Below are 16,253 nucleotides of genomic sequence, written 5' to 3'. Positions count from 1 at the left end.
AGTTGCAGAGGAAATACGAAAAAAGTTTCCTCTTGTAAATACCATGATATCCAGTGTCAAAAAAGTATTTCTTAAATCTCCTATAAGAATTCAACTTTATAAAGAAATGCTACCTAACATTCCTCTTCCACCACAACCTATTTTAACGCGATGGGGAACATGGTTAGAAGCAGCTAATTTTTATGCAGATCATTTTGTTAAAATAAAGAACATAATTGATACTTTAACAGATGAAAGTTCCCAATTTCTTTTGGATTCTAAACAAACTTTTCAGAGAAACTTGCTTCAACAAGAACTTTCATTTATAAAATCAAATTTTAGTTTTGTTCAAAAAACAATTACTCAGAATCACCAAAACTGTCATTGTTCGAAAGTACAGCATTAATAAAAGAATTTGCGTCATGTTGTCGGAACGTTAGAGGTAATATTGGAAAAGATATTTTAAAAAAATTTGAAGCTACTATGGAAAAAAATAAAGGTTACCATATTCTTTCTGAAGTAGTCAGTGTTCTAGCTGGAAATATTTCGAAAACAATTAATTTAGAACCAAATGTTTTGGTTAGTTTGAAAAATGCTCCCGTTACATCAGTTGATGTTGAACGAAGTTTTTCCATATATAAATATATGTACTCAGACAGAAGCCACAAGTTTTTGTTAGAAAATTTTGAACACCACTTGGTCATTTATTGTTACCATAATTCTAAATAAGTTTATTCATACTTAAAAATGATGTAGTTACTTAAAATACATGTAAATCTTAATGAATAGTAGGATATATTTAGTTATGTACACTTTTTTTTTTAATAAAATTGTTACTATTTTACGATTTTTTTATTTATTTGTATGCATATTTTGTAAAATATTTGCATATTTTCGGGTAAACACGTGCATATTTATGCGCATATTTTCTACATTTTTATTTGCATATTTGCCGAAGTCTACTGATGAGTTTGTTTAGATTTTGTAGAAAAATATTGAACCCATGGACCAAAAACTTTATTAAAGAAGTCATATAATATGTTATCATTGAAGGTTGTTATATTATTATGTGCTTTTAGGTTAATTTTTTGGGCTTGTGGACATATTTCTTTAGTGGAGGTATTTTTGCTAAAATTATAACACCATTTGATCCAACTAGATTTGGCTTTTTGTTTCAGCTGCCTTTTAGTATGAGCAGCAATTTTCTGACATTTTAGATTACTATCAAGGCTTGGTGAATGTTTATAATTGCTAATGCTTCTTATCTGTCATTGATTATCAGATCGCATTCTGGGTCCCACCATGGTGGGGGCACTATTTAGTTAAAAAGTTATGTACACTGTTTTGCGACTAACTGTTTAAATTTTAATTAACAGGATTTTCCGGATAAAAATGCCTATTAGAACATGGGGTAAATATCAGCAATCTTTAAAATTTTGAATATTAAATATGGCCACGCTAAAATTATTAAATTGCTAATATCCATAATACCCGATAGTCCGGTAAAATAAGGATGCAACCTCGGAATGAAAGATAATAAGCTGAAAATTTGCATACGTCTTTATTTTGATGGTATAAAACTAACCTCAAAAGTCTTATATAATCACGTGTCCGCGACTTAAGATATTTAAGGTCAAAAGTCACGAAAATGAGTTTTCTGCAAATATCTCGTTTCCCTTACACTTTATGACATTTAAGGTGGTAAGAAAAATTGTAGAATGGAAAATTCTCTTCAATTTTTGTCTCAAGTACTTTTATGTACCTTCAGCCCTTCTTAAGATAGAGCGCAAAGAGTGGGGGACCGCTTACCTGTGTATACGGTAACGCGAAGTCAGCCAGTAGGATTCAATAAATAATAAGTTATATAGTTAATTATTCACTTAAAATACTATTATTATCATTAAATTTTTATTATTTATTATTTAATAAACTATATTTATAGATATTAATTATAAAATATATATTTTTTATATAATATTTATTTTATTTTTAACAAACATACAATATTAAATGAAATATTTCAAATGAACTTTAATGATATTTTTAACAGCTGTATATACGATAAATTAAGATCAAGTGCAGAATTCAACAATAATCATTTTTATATTTAATTAAATACTGAAACAATCATATTTATTATTTTTTTAAATTATATATTTATTTCCAACAAATCGATTTATTAAAGTTACAAATATAATATATATTCTTTTATTATGTATGGTTAATATTTTTGTATTAATTTTCTTCTTCATCGTCTTTTTCTTCTTCTTCTTCTTCTTCTTCTTCTTCCTCTGACTGCTCAATATCGGATTCATCATCATCATTCTCGTTTATTAAAGTATCAGAATAAAAATATTCAAGAATATCAGGTGCATATTCACTTTCTTCATTGAAATCATCTAAAGTTGATGAAGCGTTTAGACATGATTGTCCATTACACTGCCAACAAATTAAAGTACATTGCAATCCTGATTTCCTGCATCCGCAATTAGAACCACAACCTTTCTTGCAATTGCAAAATATTGTATTCAGCAGTTCTTCTGGTGCTGGCGGTAATAATGTTGTTATTGGTTCCAGAAATTCATTTTGCATTACCCAGCCGAATTCTTGGGGTTCTAAATCATTTCCCAACCAAATTTGGGTCTGATAATAGACACGAATGATATGCTGACGAGCTGCTGCACTTGAAGGTGGAAGACTTGATAACTGCACTGGTTTGTTGAGTCTTGTTGATTTGATGAACTGGGTGTTTCGAAAAGAGTCTATATCGTCTTCTGATGTTGGAGCATTATACGCTGCTAAGAAAATACGTACTCCATTTTCAAAGGATTCTTGTACAGAGCAGTTTTTTTGTTGAAATAGTTGAGGTGACTGATGTAAATGGTGATTTTTTTCGAACATTTTAATAAACGATATTTTACCTTTCCTATAAATCGCAGAAGTCATATCACATCCACTAAACGCGTGTAAAAATAAGATGTGTTTCTTAGAATGAGGGTATTTATCAAAACTTTTCGATGAATATAATTTTGTCTCCGCATTACCCTTACCAATTTTTTTAAAAAAAAATTTCTTGTTAGGTCATATATAACAAAGGAGCATCTGCTACAGCTTCGCAGAAACAGCAACCGCCGTACAAGAGATTTGTATTTCGAGATATAATATTCGTAGTAATATGGACGATAAGTATTTTATTTAATATTGTATGTTTGTTAAAAATAAAATAAATATTATATAAAAAATATATATTTTATAATTAATATCTATAAATATAGTTTATTAAATAATAAATAATAACAATTTAATGGTAATAATAGTATTTTAAGTGAATAATTAACTATATAACTTATTATTTATTGAATCCTACTGGCTGACTTCGCGTTACCATATACACAGGTAAGCGGTCCCCCACTCTTTGCGCTCTATCTTAAGAAGGGTTGAAGGTACATAAAAGTACTTCAGACAAAAATTGAAGAGAATTTTCCATTCTACAATTTTTCTTACTACCTTAAATGTCATAAAGTGTAAGGGAAACGAGATATTTGCAGAAAACTCATTTTCGTGAACTTTGACCTTTAATATCTTAAGTCGCGGACACGTGATTATATGAGACTTTTGAGGTTAGTTTTATACCATCAAAATAAAGACGTATGCAAATTTTCAGCTTATTATCTTTCATTCCGAGGTTTGCCCCCTTTTTTGCCTTATTTTACTGGATTACGATATATTTTAAAAATACCTATAGGTATCCGAAATATTTGAAAATTTTAAAATTTTAAATCTCCAAAAATCTCTCTGCAATTTTATTTTTCCACATAAAAAGCATCATATATAAAGGAAAAATTGTTTCTACATAATTAATACCTACTACATAAATCTTAGCTACTTACCGTCATCTTCTTGACTTAACTCTCTTTTCTCTTTTAAGTCGTTAAGGATATCAACTAAATCATTGAAAGTAGAGTTATTTGTACGAGATTTCATAGTTTTGGTAAATGCATCAGCAAAATAAGTCATTGCGTCTTTCGGCATAAATTCTAGTTTCATTCGTTCAGCCCATCTTGGTTTAAAAAAATATATCGTTTGGGCAAAAGCATTTCTTAGTGAAAACTCGAAGCACTTTCTACCATAATTTCTGAATAAAGAAGGTCTCTCGTCAAAACAATGAGAATCAATACCTAAAATGAATCAATTATAATTATTTAATATTGTGTTATATAAAGAGTATTGTAAACAGCTTCTTACGTAAGAGTGAGAAAATATCAAACGAGTGAACTATTTTGAACGATCGAGTGCATAATAAGCGCATATTACGTGTTAGAATGATGACTAGTGTACATTTTGTATGTAAAAATAATAACAATGACCTCCAGATTACGAGACCAGAAGCCAAATAACTTTCTGATACTTAGTTTTACATCTACTTTACAACTTACCAAAAGCACATTGAGATATGATGTCAGTACTAAATCTCGCAGCAAAATCTTTTGCTTCCATAACTTTTCTGTTTTTCTGTAAAAAGCTGGTCATGTCACGCACAGATTTTTTGAGTAATGGAAACATTCCCTTTAGTTTACCGGAAGTAAACGCAACCGTCAATTTGGATCTGTCATTTTTCCAAGCCGGACTTTTCTGCAAAATATTACTCTTGTGATTTAAGAAACACAAAGTTTGACATTGGTTTTTAGTTTTACTACATCAAAAAGATTTTCCTTTAATTTAGAGAAAATTCTATTTAACTTACTTGTAAAAACATCATGTTCTGTATAAGAGGAGCATGATCAGGAGCAGCAACATTTCGATCGACAAAATTATTGAAATCCTTAACCAATACACTTTTAACAATCTCAGCATCCTTAATTACAAAATAGGGATCATCAAAAACATATAATCCGAAAAATGGCTTATCTATGCGGTCGTAATAATACTTTAGCCATTCTGCTAAGGTTGTTCTCAATAATACTATGTCTAGAAAATGACCAAAAATTGGTTGAATCTTCGGTGTATAAACTCCTTTTTTTTCAAAATATTTCTGTTTTTTAGACGTATATCTAAAGAGAAGGAATATGCTTACTAGAAGAACCAATACTAAATCTAAGAAAAGGGAAGAAGTAATCAGCATCTGAAAAAGAAAGAATATTTACGTTATATTAAACACACATTTTATATACATATATATATATATTTATATATATATATATATATATATATATATATATATATATATATATATATATATATATATATATATATATATATACTAATTTTTATTTGGTAAGTTAACAAAAATTGTTTTTTTCTTTTTAGTTCAACCTTGTAAGTAATTTGTCTTTTTTAGCTCTTGATAATAATTGTAAACACAATTGAAAGCTCGAGATTAAAAAAATAGTTAACCAATAGCCCTTTTATTGACTCCAACCCATCCAAAATAGTTATATATTTGTTCCAAACGAGTCACAAGTACTTCTTTTTTCTTATTCTTGTAGAAAAATATGGGTTTTTTCGATGACATCCGAAACGATTATGGGCAATCTACAGTCAGAATTCTGAAGGAGTGGACTAGAATTACCATCAAACTTGCTGCTTTACACAATCAAAAGACCTTTTTGTTGAAGTGTTGATCTAATGGATGTTTCCCTGGACATGTTACAAATGGCCTAGTTAATGTAAATTCCCTTTTACATCATCGGACTGGGAATATTCACCATGATGCTCGGAAATTATGTGACAGGTTTGGAAGAAATATTATTAATTTAGAAATTAAAATCGCTTTTGCTGATATTAACTTTTTTGAAAGAAAATTACATGAGTTACGTACCAAGGCTTACAATATCTTAAATTTCCACACATTTAATGAATTTAATCATAGACAAAGAATTAAATACAACACAGAATTTCATAAAATCAAAAAAATACAAATTAATAAGTTCAATAAATTAAAAATTGAAGCTTTTGATAAGATAAAATTTCAAGAAAAATGGTTTAAAAATCTAACATCTATTCATTTTCCTTTTGAAATTAAAAAATTTTTAGCATTAGGACCTAAATTTTCTTTATGTCCTTCCAAATCTGATATTAGAGTTCCTAATTTACTTTCTGATATTGAATCAATAATCAGACCACTTAATGATAGTCAAAAGGATGTTGTTAGATCTAAATGTACAAACGTTATTACAAACTTTTTGCATAAAGAAGTCAAAGATCATTTTTTAAATAAATACTATGTGCAAACTAAACTTTTTCTTAAAAACCATCCTGAAATTTACATTGTCAAAAGCGATAAAGGTAACGTAACTGTTGTAATGTACAAAGAGGATTATCTACAAAAAACTGGAGAACTCTTAAATGATACTAAGTATTACACTACACTTAGAAGGAGTCCTGTTTGTACTTTGCAACAAAAAGCAAATTGTCTAGTATCTAAATTAAACATAAAGAAATTTATTGATAATAAAAAAGCAAAAGAGCTCAAAATTTATAATTCTAATGCTCCACGGTTTTATGCTCTACCAAAAATACATAAACCAACTTTATCTATGAGACCAATTGTTTCATCTTTATGCCCTCCTAATGGACCAATAGCACAGCTCCTTACTGACATCTTAACTAATGCTTATAATTTAAACAACAATTTTTACATTAAAGATTCATTTGATTTTAGTTCTTTCATTAATAATTTCCAATTACCACAAAATTATGTTTTAGTTAGTTTTGATGTAACATCTCTTTTTACTAATTTGCCTTTAGATTTAATCATAAGTAGTGTTGAAAAACATTGGAATGAGATTTCGCAACACACTAATATTACATTTCAAAACACTTATCAACTTTGTTTTTGATTCTAATATTTTTATATTTAATGGTGTATTTTATAAACAAATTTTTGGTAGTCCTATGGGATCTAGTCTTTCACCCATTCTAAGTAGCTATGTCATGGATAATGTTATCAGTGATTGTATCAGTAATGGCACTTTTTTCATTCCTTTTATTAAGAGATACTGTGTAGATGATTTAGTTTTGGCACTTCCTAAACACAAAATTCATGAAACATTATTTATAAATTCAATTATTTTTGTATTAAAAAAAATGTTTTCAAAATTATAAAAATTTTCGGAGAAACATTGATTGGATTAAAACATTTTTATATTAAATATTTTGAAGATGTATTAGCAGTAATTTTTACTTACTAAACTAATTTTTATTTGGTAAGTTAACAAAAATTGTTTTTTCTTTTTAGTTCAACCTTGTAAGTATTTTGTCTTTTTTAGCTCTTGATAATAATTGTAAACACAATTGAAAGCTCGAGATTAAAAAAAATAGTTAACCAATAGCCCTTTTATTGACTCCAACCCATCCAAAACAGTTATATATTTGTTCCAAACGAGTCACAAGTACTTCTTTTTTCTTATATATATATATATATATATATATATATATATATATATATATATATATATATATATATATATATATATATACAAAAGGTACAAGGGGTAACAGGTATATGGTACAAGTCCAAAAGGGGTAAGTCGCAATTTTTCATAAATCGATTTGATGGTGCCATCTTGTAGCAATTTTAACATAGAAGTGGTGTGGTTAGTGGCTTGTTACACGTCTAAAAAGCTTCTAGTTCCCGTACAATGCTTATTATAATTTACGCATACACCGCCAATAGGGGGAAAGTTCTCATCAGAGGTCCTAAAAGGGTAAAGTCCATATAAACAGCTGATAGACGTTGATATAATACACGCAGATTAGAGTTAGGTTCGTCGTTTAAGCCAGCGTTTTCATTGTTTTTCAAGTGATTTAAAGTAAATAACAATGAATATAGGAAACAAAAGTAGTGCAAATGAGACTGAAGTAGTGCCTAGACAGAAAGGATCAAAAAAGAAGAAAAAGCTTTCAGAATGTAAGAGATGTCATGAAAAAAATTAGACTGCAGAATCATGAGGTAGGTGCAATCTGTAATTGTCGTATACAATGTTTTTAAAATGTGCCTAAAGAGACAAGAAAAACTGTACTCAAGAATTTTAACACAATGACTTCTATTAATGAGGCGAACTCATACTTACGTGGATTGATTACAGTACTCCCTATTCACCGAAGAAGGCTTAGGAAAAATAAAGACTAAGCAAATTTGAGAGAAGTGCTGCATCTTCTTACAGGGTACGTTTTAGCACTGACAATAGCTTAAAAGAAATAAATATTTGTAGACAAGCTTTTATGTCAATTCATTGAATAAAGAAGAAAAAATAGAGAGATATTACAAAATTCACTAAAAATGACTGGAGTCGTCCCTAAATATAAAAGGAGAGAAAATAAAAACCATTCTAGAAAATTGGAATCCCATGTTCTTACAGCAATATACGAACATATAAAGGCAGAAAAAGCCACTTTTTTAAAAATCATATAATACACCTCAGTACAACCCTGTAAAATGAATGTAGTTTATATGTTTAGCAATTTAAAAAAAAAATAATTAATTCAGATTTCGTTGTTTAGATGGCATTAAGATTTTATATTTAAACCAACATAAAGCTTTAAATTTTTTGTATTAAATTCTACCTTAAAAATATTATTAAAATTAATTATAATTTCTATTAATATGTCATTATTACAGTATTATTAATGAAATGTATCGTTTCAAAAATAAAATATGATTGAAATATGGAAATTCATATTTCTTTCCTAGATGGCGCCATTAGTTTACTGGACCGTAAAGGATTTTCCATGCTTTTTTAATAAAATTATGTCACTTTTCCATATAATTTAGTGGTCTTTACCTTTAGTATTTAAAATTAAATAGCAATCTTAAATTGTTTATATATTGTTTATAAGTAAAAAAGTAAGTTAAACTTTGCATATCTTCTGTATTAGATTTTGTTATCACCAAATGTTGTTAGATACCAGTATCAACGAATGTCACGGAAAAATCTCTAGTTCTCTGGTCTATACAGCCATAATATCAAACTAAATAGAAAAGACTGTAATATAAAAGGGCAACAACAAATATGTTGCTTTAGAAAAAAGTATATATGAAAAATAATAAAATAATCTCTATATTAATGCAATACGCTGTATGGTTATTCCTTGTCATTCTGTAGTCAATATGTCTTATACAGGTTGTTTTTAAGCAGATACTAGTTGGCCATGACTACTAAAAAAACCATTCTGTATTTTATTAAAAATTAATAGGTACGGTTAGACGTATTTTTATAAATAAATAATTAAGTATAATTAATCCTTCAAATTCGTCTTTGAAATATGATTAATAGAGATGACTACTTGTCGCACTGCCGCTCTTTTGACCGAAACCTCACAAATTCTTTTGGTTGTCCTGTGTAGCCGATTAGTGCACACCGATTTTCATTATTCTGTATGTATTCTAGTTTGATACACTCAAATACCTAATTTGACATAATTTTTAGAAAAAATCCAATTCTATTGAGTCTACTGTTTTCTTTATTTTCCCGTCATCTCCCAAGATTCTAATCTGGCTCTATAATTGCACTGTACATAGTCAATTTTGTATTAATGGAAATAAAAAGTATAAATAAAAAGTTTATTTCCATTAATACAAATCGCTTGTTGAAATTTGCTTCAGATATTACACTTAGATGAACCTTTTTTAGGCATAATACATTCTAAATCTTTATATTCTATATATTGCCTTATTCGCCTTAATTGCAACGCTATATCTTCATTTTCTTCTGCTATTCGTATGTATTCTTTTTTGTTTACATTAATTTTCTTTCGTTTTCTTTCGCTATTCGTAAGTATTGTGTTTTGGATACATTCATTTTCATTGCTTCCTGGTTATTTTTAAGTATCTTTAGCATGTAATCAATAACGCGAAATCTGAGCATCAAGGTCATGTGCGGCATACATGGGCTCGGTGGCCGGACCCCACTTGAACACCCAGCCGGCGACGAGAACTAATTCATTTTTCCAATTCGGCGGCTGAGTGAAAGAGCACACACATTTTTGGACAGAGAGTCATCAGCCCAGGCTGGTGGCTCTCTGTTCGGAACACATGCTTTTTCTTTTTCGTTAGGGACACCAAGTCCCGATGTCAAGTTAGAGTAACTTCAATAAAGTCAGTAAAGTAAATAGGGAGAAAAGCCGATATATGTGCTACTCCTACAGTTAGGTGGTCTAACCACAGTCATTAAAAACAGAGGGTGTCTCATTACCCAGGGCACCTTAAGTAACTTTCAGATCATAAGCCTCCTCACGTAAGTCACACGATGAGAAGGGGTGGAAGAAAAGCCTGGGGGTCAGATAGGTATCACTTCAATAGCAAAGTGTGACCGGTTTGATCGTCGGACATGTGGAACCCACTTTACAATGGTATACACATGTTCCTAGGGGCAGGGTTGATCACTGCGTGTGTGTGTGTGGGCCACTCCAAATAAAAATTGCTCTTCATAATTGTGGAATAGAAAGAGCTCGTATTTTTGAATTACTAAAACCGGTAAATATTACGCTTGCTTTTATGTACTGTATTGTTAAATTTTTTTTGGATATGGGAAGAGTAAGTGACCGTAAAAGATCCAATAGGCCTTGCGTGGTCCCTGCTCCACACATTATTAACACTATTAACTCAAAAATTAACAAAGATCCTTCCAGAAAACAAGAAATCATGGCTCGAGAAATGAATATTGGGCCAAAAACCGTGAGTTATATTATCAAACAAGACTTGGGAGTTGGATTTTTAATCGACAAACAACAGGTGACAAGGATCACACGAGGATATTTTCCTGCCTCAGTGATGGTTTGTATCTATATGGTCAATATAAATTTGATCCTTGGATAAAATAGACAGTAAGTTATTGCAATTACTAAAATAATAATTAAACACAAAATGGTCTATACTACATTATCATGAACCACAAAAGCTCCATCAAAGTGAAAGACATCAGAGTGAAAAGAGGGGCAGAGTGTGGAACAGATCACAAACTTGTGGTGGCATGGATGGAATTCCCCTATATCTGGACAAAACAAAAACATACATCGATTGTTACAACGGGAACGACAATAAACGAAAAGAGGCTCAAATTACATCTATTGCAGGAAGAATCAATAAAAGATTTATACAAAAGAAGACTAGACCAAAAACTAGAAGAATTCAGATATGACACGTTAGATGAAATGCATGAACACATAAAAACCTGCCTGATTTCAGCTACCTTAGAAGCTCTTGGAGAAGACGACCAAAGGAACACCCATCAGAATATCAAATTAAGGGAAGACACATTGAAATGCATAAAAGAAAAGAAAAAACTACACATAAAATACCTAAACACCAAAAAACAGGAAGACTTAGACCTATATAGAGCGAAAAACAGAGAGGTAAAGAAAAGAGTAACAAATGAAAAGAACGAACGATGGGAACAAGCATGCACAGAGATAGAACGACATATCGGAGGAACGAGAAATTCAGAATCATGGCGAATATTAAAAGCACTTCAACGAAATAAGACAGAGAAAACCCAGATCGGCAAAATTAGTGAAAACGAGTGGCAAGAATACTACGTAGAACTACTTACAGAAAACCGTCCCCAATTTCAGGAAGAGAATATAGAACATGCAGGAAATGGGGCATACGACCAGATAGAAATAAGCCTGGCAGAAGTTAAGAGAGCAATCAAGACATTGAAGAACAAAAAAGCCAAAGGACCCGGAGGAATACCAAACGAACTAATTAAAAACGGAACGGAAAAGTTATTCCGCATGCTACATAGAATGTTCGAAAGAGGACTAAATGGAGAAGAAATACCTGCGGAATGGACACAAGCATACATCACATCCATACATAAGAAAGGAAACAGGAAAAAATGTGAAAACTACAGAGGAATTAGTATAATATCGTCGGTAGGTAGACTTTACGGGAAAATTATTAAAGAAAAACTAGAAACTGAAATAATAGGAAAAATTGGAGAAGACCAAGCAGGGTTCACAGTAGGAAAATCATGCCTAGATCATACGTACACATTAGAACAACTGATAGAGAAGAAAATGGCAAAAGGTAGACCGGTCCATCTGGCCTTTGTTGATCTAAAGAAAGCATATGACTCAATACCTAGAGTCAAATTATGGGAAGCAATGAATGATCTCGGAATCCGACAAACACTAATAAAAGCAGTTAAAGCACTATACAAAGAAAACAAAGTAGCTATTAAATGTGGAAATAAAGCCTACAATCCATTTAAGACGACAAAAGGACTTCTACAAGGCTGTGCTACGTCCCCTACTCTGTTTAAAATATTCTTGGAAAAGACACTCAAACCATGGAGGAGAAAGTGCGAAGGAATGGGCATACCAGTAAGAGACGAATACCTATACACCTTAAGTTTTGCCGACGATCAAGTAGTCATCGCACAAGATGAAGAAGATCTCAGCTTTATGCTCAGAAAACTAGAAGAAGAATATAAAAACAACGGAATGGAAATAAACTTAGAGAAAACCGAATACCTAACAACAGAAAACAAGGATATGAGAAACCTAGAGATAGACGAGGGAAGACAAATAAATGGAACAGATAAATTCAAGTATTTAGGAACCATAATATCGAACCAGGGAACAACAGAAGAAGATATAAACAACAGACTGAGACAAACAAGAAACTGTATAAGACAACTAAACTCAGTGTTGTGGGATAAGAACATTACGATAAAGACAAAAAAGAGAATATATAACACCCTGACAAGAAGTATCCTGACATATGGGTCCGAAAACTGGACAATAAACAAGAGAAATAGAGGTAGAATAAGAGCAGTAGAAATGGAGTTCCTGAGGAGAAGCTGTAGACTTACAAAAAGAGACAGAATTGAAAACGCAGAGATTAAGCGGAGAATGGGAGTGCAATCAGACATAATCGACTATATAGAGGAGAAGAGACTATCCTGGTACGGCCACGTCAGAAGAGCGGACAGAGGACGCTGGATAAACAAAATCACAGAATGGAGCCCGATTGGAAGAAGAAAGAGAGGAAGACCCCGAAGGTCATTCAGAGATGAAATCGACGAGGCTATGGAGAAAAGAACCCTGCGAGATGGAGACTGGAATGACAGGGAAAATTGGAGAAACCGGTTGAGTGAAGGAAGACAGTGAAAACTGTGGAAATCCTTAGTAGTAGTAAAATGGTCTATACTGTTTTGTTTTTGTATTGCAGCCCAGATCGAAAGCTCCCAATAAAGGAATCATGAAGAGCGAAACTTCAAATAAATTAGCTCCATTTTTACAATTGGGATTAGCTTCCATCGTACAATATTTATAAATAACAAGACCGATTATAGAACAGTTACCACTTACATCATATTTAGTAGAAGAATGAGATTTTAAGCTCGTATAAAATTTTCGGTAAATACATTTACTTTTCAACGGCACAAAAAATTGTACCAATTTGTTCTTAAAGCGTATAATTGTTTAACTATTTAGTTTCACCACGCTTTTCAGATTCATTCTTCTTGATCCATCGTCTTCCTTTGTGTGTGTGTTTTTTTTTTAGTTCCCGTTTCAATATCTTATTGCAAAACTTTCACTATCGTGGGGTATGACATTATTTCGACGAAAAATAATTAATATGTAATTCAATAGGAAAATGAAAAATATTTACTGAGGCCTGATATATTGAATATGGTAACTGGTTGATCTACGAATGCAAAATCTGAAGGACCAGTCAGTTAGTCAAGCGTAACCAGCTACATCCGTAGAAATAAGTAATTCTTGCGTTAAGTTAATAATCTACTTTCTAATATTAAAATCAATTAATTTTTTGACTTACCTTTAATTTTATTATTAGTTATCACCAAGTTATTTTCAAAAATATGTAAACAATTTGTATACTGCAAATAAAAACTAATATCAACTTGTTCAACAAATATCTGATTGTATACTAACTTGACTAGATAATTACATACTCTTCAAAATGGAATTTGATTGACCTTGTACATGGTTAAGATTTATTACACATGACTTTTTTTATATATCATTTGATATTAAAATATATTTCATATTTGTTATGATTATGAGGTAATTTTTTTCAAATTTACATTTCATATTTTTGAACCGATAACTTTCATTGCAAAATATTTTTGTAAGAAATCTCTAAATTATTACTATAATAAAATTAGCAAATATAATAGATTAATACAGTTATTGTCACAATCTTAGTTAGCAATGGTCTTGAAAATAGTTTTGTAAAAATCAGAAAAGTCATAAACGTGTTTACAATAATTTGGTGTAAATACTTTTTCTATAAGTGCCTAAACTAAATAAATAATTTAATTACCAATGACAACAAATAATTATAATTAACAAATTATGGTATTGCGCATTTAGGGCGTTGCGAAAATGCAATGCCAGTCCATATAGACCGTTAGATTTCAATACGAAGTTCAACCATAATTTTATCCCTTATGCTTTTTGGTTTACTGAAAATATCATATGAAACAAACAGAAAGAAATCAAATTTAAGCAAAAGAGTTGAGCCAGGGTGAGTTTTTCTGAAAATCTAATTTTTCTTTATTGCAAAAAATTTGTTTAATTCTACGATTTTATCTCTTATGCCTTTTATAAATCGATAATATTGATTTTATTTTTAATAATTGTGATATAAGTGTTACCAGTACCTCAAAGGTATTAATTAAACTTAAACATGTAATGTTAATAGGTCAGTGTCCATGACAACAGGCATAACCGCAGGTAGTGAAAAAGAAAAATTATGCCTCGGAAAGTTGCAAAAATTTTTCAGCATCGGTCCGCGATTTTCTCGCTTATACCATTAAAACTATACGATGCTTATAGCTTGAATAAATACTTTGTCTCATTGGCATTACGATTCGAGAAGTCCATGAAGGAGATTCTAGAAATTTCTACGATTTTCTCTCGAATGTCCCTTTGCATATGTAAAGGCAAACTTCGCGAAGTCCGTGAAGTAGTTGTAGTTCAGATTTCTTTCCTATATGGCGTCGTTAGTTTACTGGACAAACGGTGTGACTTGTCATCATAGCCTTTTATATAGATAGATTTTCAAACTTACATAAACTTAAAAGAGTATTTGCTTACCTTATAAGGTTCATAATATCTATTAAAAGTATATAACTAGAGCACAGAGCCTGCTTTTAAGTGTAAAAGAACCTTTACTCCAGTCCTGTGGAGGAAAAGAGGTCAATACCTCTAAATTTTTTATAACTGAATCGATTTTGCTAATAATTTGGAATAAGGCTTATCTTACCTCCCTCTTCAAAAGTTATATATGCGATAGGTGAGCTTTTTATTTTTAAAGCGTGAAATCACCCCTTATTGAAAATAATGAAAAAAAATTATATTAAAGCATTTTATGGATTTAAATCGTGTTAAATTAGGTAATTGAAATATTGTCAATTATATTAATGGATATTGTGTACATTCTTAACCCTTAAATAATCTTAAAAACCACCCCTTTTAATAAAAATAATTGTAAAAAATCGTTTAACAGGTTCAAACGCTTTTGTAGTGCATTTATATCATCTACAATGTAATTCTCTGCTTATATAAAATAATTTTGGTTGATTGCAACACTTCAACCCTTAAAAACTACCCCCTATGTCAAAATGTATAAAAAAATCTTTTTAAACAACTTCAAAAATTTTTAATGTACATTTATATTCAAAAATTCCTTTCTTATCAATAAAATATTTTTTGATTGGTTGCTTATTTTTAACCCTTAAAAACCATCTCTATGCTCACGAAACAAATTCCCCTTTGGTAAATGTCTAAATAAAAAAATTAAGTATACTCATGATGTTTTTATTGTAAAAAATTATGCATGAAAATACTTTACATTAGAAAGTATACGAAAAATATATTTACAAAAATAAAAATTATTTATAATATATCAAATTATTCATTGTCTGAGGCGTCATTCTCGTCGTATTCTAACTCCACCTCTTCGTCTATTGCAGGACAGTTTTGACAATTGTCGCCAGAGCATGTTCCACACGTAGCATTGCAAAATAGACCTAGTCTACGACAGCCACACGCTGAGCCGCAACCCTTTTTGCAATTGCAAAAAATCAGTTTCAATAGTTCTTCTGGTGCAGGTGAACTTTTCATATTTATTGGTTGTAAAATATCATCACTCTTGAACCATGCCCAATCCGTTATATCAATCTCTTTGTTTCCAAGCCATATCTGAGTTTGTAAATAAACTCTTTTGATATGCTCATTCAGGGCACTTACAGTTGGTACAAGAGATGATAATTTAACTGCACTATTTTTAGTTGTGGCTT

At 30.6% G+C, this 16,253-nt stretch overlaps 1 protein-coding gene across 1 annotated transcript in view; it reads right to left on the bottom strand.

Annotated features, from left to right (window-relative positions):
* LOC140446081 (cytochrome P450 6k1-like) overlaps positions 1 to 13,923 on the bottom strand; it is a 40,833-nt gene extending 26,910 nt beyond the window's left edge. Inside the window, exons 1-4 of the mRNA XM_072538605.1 lie at positions 13,766 to 13,923; positions 4,724 to 5,101; positions 4,416 to 4,611; positions 3,870 to 4,157 (exon numbers count right to left, since the gene is read on the bottom strand). Of these exons, the coding sequence (XP_072394706.1) occupies positions 3,870 to 4,157; positions 4,416 to 4,611; positions 4,724 to 5,101 (862 nt within the window). The 5' untranslated portion in view covers positions 13,766 to 13,923. The remainder of the gene's footprint in view (positions 1 to 3,869; positions 4,158 to 4,415; positions 4,612 to 4,723; positions 5,102 to 13,765) is intronic.
* Between the last annotated feature and the right edge of the window lie 2,330 nt (positions 13,924 to 16,253).

This window comes from Diabrotica undecimpunctata, chromosome 7 (genome assembly GCF_040954645.1).
Source record: "Diabrotica undecimpunctata isolate CICGRU chromosome 7, icDiaUnde3, whole genome shotgun sequence".
Classification (NCBI taxonomy): domain Eukaryota; kingdom Metazoa; phylum Arthropoda; class Insecta; order Coleoptera; family Chrysomelidae; genus Diabrotica; species Diabrotica undecimpunctata.
Note: the sequence above shows the minus strand (reverse complement) of the source record. Positions and strands in the feature narration are given on the sequence as shown.